The 4,521-nt window shown below is 38.9% G+C and overlaps 1 protein-coding gene across 1 annotated transcript; it reads right to left on the bottom strand.

Annotated features, from left to right (window-relative positions):
* Window positions 1-717: 717 nt before the first annotated feature.
* Window positions 718-1,911, bottom strand: LOC122702171 (hemoglobin subunit beta-like). Its single transcript, XM_043915685.1, is given in 4 exon segments — window positions 718-870; window positions 1,469-1,659; window positions 1,662-1,690; window positions 1,820-1,911. Coding segments are annotated over 4 exon segments (465 nt in total).
* Window positions 1,912-4,521: the final 2,610 nt, after the last annotated feature.

The raw sequence follows: 4,521 nt of genomic DNA, 5'->3' as shown, positions 1-4,521 counted from the left end.
AGTCACATGAGACATTTTTTCTTAAACTCTGAGTTGTTATGACAACAATCTTTGAAATTAACTTTCTTTAAGCCCAAAGCTAATGATTGCACAACAAAACAATTCATCTTGCTCAGGGTTATGTTTTTCCTTAAACTTTGCACTAATGGTTATATAACAACAATGCATGTTGCTTGAGGACATGGTTCTCTTTCTTCAGTTCAGTTCAGTCGCTCAGTTGTGTCTGTTTGTGACCCCATGGACTCAGCATGCCAGGCTTCCCTGTCCATCACCAACTCCTGGAGTTTACTCAGACTCATGTCCATTGAGTTGATGATGCCTTCTCCTTCTAAGAACCTTCTGACTAATCATGGTATTTTAAAATGTACGTTGCGGAAGTGAGTTTTCTGATGTCTATGTCAGAAGCTTTCTCTGTCCCTTTTTCACTGTAATAAAACTTCTGCCACGCAAAAGCTCTGAGTGATCAAGCCTTGTCTCTGGCCCTGGATCGAAACTGTCTCCTCTGGAAGCCATAAATCTGACACCATTCACTGTAAGCTATTACAATGGGCATCAACTCAAGGAATTAAAATGGGAGCTCTGTAATAACCTAGAGGGGTGGGAATTGGCCAGAAGTGGGAGGTGAAGTATATACACCTATGATTAATTCAATTTAATGTAGCAATCAAACCAGTGTTGTAAACCAATCATCAACAAATTAAAAATAAATATTCCTTTTTAAAAAGAAAATAGGACAGGATCTAAATGGTATTCGTAGGTGAGGGCATCAGCCACACCAGCCACCACCTTCTGATAGGCAGCCTGCAACTCTGGGGTGAATCTTTTGCCAAAACATCGAGCCAGTGTACTCACCAGTATGTTCCCCAGGCACTGTGTGGTAGAGATAAAAAACAAGAACACTGTTAGCAGAGGCACCCAATTTGGACTTAGTATTTCATCCTCATCTCAAGCTGTGCCCCTAGACTATAAGCAAAAAAATGTCTGAAGTGCAGATGTTACTACTGATGTGAAGCCACCCACATCAGCCTGAATTTATACTTACAGATGTTTTCTCTTTCTGTCTTAATTCAGAACGTGCTATCACTTTTTATTCTTTTGAACTATTTCAAGAAGTAATACATCATTTTGTCTTCCTTGCTTTGAAAGGAAGAGATAGGGGAAAAACATGAGATAAAATTTTTAAGTGACTTAAAAGAAGTCTTAACACTCAAACATTTAAACACTCAAAGTGTTTAAATATAAAAAAAGATACTTCCAAGAACAAACAGAGAAAAACAAGAATGAATAAGAAGAAATGATGGCTGAGAACAAAGAAGGTAAAAGAAACTGAATGGTCCTGAGGAGTCCACAGTGATGTAAGCAGACTATCTCTTCTCCATTCTGAACTGTGTCCTGCGGCTTAGCTCTCTCCCATGATAGGTACTTGATCACCAAAAAAAGGAAAACTTTAAGGGTCCCATAGACTCACCTTGAACATCTCAGGATTCACGCGCAGCTTCTCACAGTGCAGCTCACTCAGCTTAGCAAAGACGTCCTTGAGGTTGTCGAGTCGCCTCATGCCTTCAGTAAAGGAGTCTAGCACCTTCTTGCCATGGGCCTTTACCTTAGGGTTCCTCATAACAGCATCAGCAGAGGACAAGTCCCCAAAGTGCTCAAGAATCTCTTAGTTCAGGGGTAGACAACCAGCAGCCTAGGGGGTGAAAACAGCATAAGAACAGAGGGAGTCAGTGCCTGCCAGAATCTCAGGCGACAGCTCTGTCCCTACTCGCCCAGCTGACACTCACTCTCCTTAAGCCTGCCTTGTAAGCTGAATACCTGCCTGCCTAGCGTTTCAGCACCAACTTCATCCAACATTATCTTGCCCCACAAGGCAATGACATTAGCCTTCTCCTCAAGAGTTAGATGCACCATGATATCTGTTTGTGTAGTTGCAAGCTGTGTCAAAAGCAGGTGTAAGCAGCAGGAACCCTGGTCTTCCTTGTGAGCCCCACCCAGCCTCCTGCCCTCTCTGCTTCTGAGAGCAGATTGGCCCAGGGCACAACACAAGTTCATTGGTTTGGGGGAACGTAAGATGCACTCTTATTCCTCAGTGCCCTTCATCTGTGATTGGCTGATCCAGTGTGTCTAGACTCAGAAACTCTACTCTCCCTATTCTTGTCTCTTCACTTTATTTCCTTCATCCATTGCTCCTACAAATACATTCCCAGTCTCATTTATGCATAAATACTTTAGTCTGATGTTATGTAATGTATCTTACAGTTTAAACCTATGAATTACAGTTTATCTATGAATTTTAAAAGTTAAATTCATAAGTATGAAAACTAAGACTTAGAAAGCAAAAATTTTATCAAGCTGACTTTATATGGAGCTTCACCCTGTTTCTAGAAATACTTGTAAGTGGTTGAAATTGATAAATATTTTGTCATAGATTCAACTTGCTTGCTTTCTCCTTGTATAAATACTTTGGGTCACAAAATTCTGTTTCCCCCATCCCTTCATTGAAATAGATGTACATTAAGTTAATGAAAAATAACAAATAGTGTCTTTCTAGCAGCTACTGAACTAGGTTTATGGAGCATGGATGAAAATGGGAACAATTTAATGAGAAATAAAGAAAAAAATCTGATATTTATGGTATGACTGTAGAGAAAATGCAGAGGAACTGCAAGCCAGATTTATTTTATTCAGCCTGATAAAGTCTGACAGGATTTCTGGAAAAACACCAAATGCAGAAATTTCTACATCTGCATCTTCAGGAAAAAAGTGGAGTTGGACCCAGGAATGACAATTCAAAGCAAATTTCATTCTTCTCAATTCAAATAATACTACAATGATATACAAATATATACTACCAGCAAACCTGGAAAGAAGGAAGGAAGGAAGAAAAGAAGAAGAAAGGGAGAGAAGGAGGAAGGAAGGAAGGTTGGATGGAAGAAGGGCCTAAAAGAAGGGAAAATAATGGAATGAAGGGAAGGAAGAGGGAAAAGAATATAAAGAAGAGGAGAGCTTGACAATTCCAAAATTTTGCAAGGCTGTAGATAAAGAAAAATGTTCCTACTTTACTAGTGATAATGTAAAACAGTATAACTGATTTTGTAAGTATTTGATGGTGTCTACAGAAGCAGAGGGTCTTCCCTGGTATCTCAGCCAGTAAAGAATCCATCTGTAATGCAGGAGATCCCAGTTGGATTCCTGAGTTGGGGAGATCTCCTGGAAAAAGGAGAGACTACCTTCTCCAGTATTCCTGGGCTTACCTGGTGGCTCAACTGGTAAAAAAAAAAAAAAAACAAAAACAAAAACCTGCTTGCAATACAGGAAACCTGGGTTTGACCCCTGGGTTGGGAAGACCTCCTAAAGAAGGGAAAGGCTACCTACTTCAATATTCTGGCCTGGAGAATACCATGCACTGTATAGTCCATAGGGTTGCAGAGTTGGACACGACTGAGTGACTTTGACTTTGACTTTCATTTACTGAAGCAGAAGATGTGTAACACCTATGACCTGGCAATTGAGAAGCATGTTTGTGTGCATCCAAAGACATGCATAGGAACACTTATAGCATCAACATGCATCAGAATCTCAATTCAGTAGCAACTTTAATGTTCCTAATTTAGTGGAACAGATAAATTATGGTACAGTAAAAGAATGAATGATTACACAACAATGAAAAGAATCTGTATCACGTGCTGTAATCCAGATTCATTGTATAAAATAATGGTGATTAAAAATTACCAGGGACAATAATTCAAATTATGTGATTTAAATATAGAAAGATGGACAGTGTGACCATGATTCAGATAACAATGGGGAATGTTTTGATAGGAAGATGCCATGAATGATTTTTACACTATATTACAGATTTTTTCCTTTAACCTGAAAGTCAAGTAAAACTACTGAAAAATTCAAGGAATGACGTGACATTCATCAAAAATTATTGTGGCTTCAGGGTATAAATGGATATAGGAATAAAATAAGCAAGAGACATATAGAATGATATTGTAGTAGAAAAGTAAAATTATCATCTCTTTTTTCAGGCTTGAGCAACTGATGATGTCATAGTCATTAATATGTTATCAGGATTCCCTCATGGCTCAAATATTAAAGAATCTGCCTGCAGTGTGAAAGACCAGGGTTCAGTCCCTGGGTCAAGAAGATCTCCTGGGGAAACGAATGGCAAGCCACTCCAGTATTCCTGTCTGGAGAATTCTGTGGACAGAAGAAATACCATCTCTATTTTCAGGCTTGAGCATCATAGTCATTAAGATGGGGAACACAAAAAGAAGGCTCAGTTAGGGTAAATAAATTAGTAAATGATCAGGAGTTGAGTTTTGGGCATACTATATTTGATTCACATTTGAGCAATCCAAAATGGATATCTAGATATGAAGCTCAGAAACAATGTAATCAATTCAAGAATATACAATGAAACAGGGCACAGAGAACTAGATCATAGTGCATCATATAAACCACTACCGCTACCTTTGCAAACTGACAGACAACACACTTTACAAATGTCTCCTT

Source organism: Cervus elaphus, chromosome 1 (genome assembly GCF_910594005.1).
Source record: "Cervus elaphus chromosome 1, mCerEla1.1, whole genome shotgun sequence".
NCBI lineage: Eukaryota > Metazoa > Chordata > Mammalia > Artiodactyla > Cervidae > Cervus > Cervus elaphus.
The sequence above is the reverse complement of the archived record's forward strand: the minus strand, read 5'-3'. Positions and strand labels throughout refer to the sequence as shown.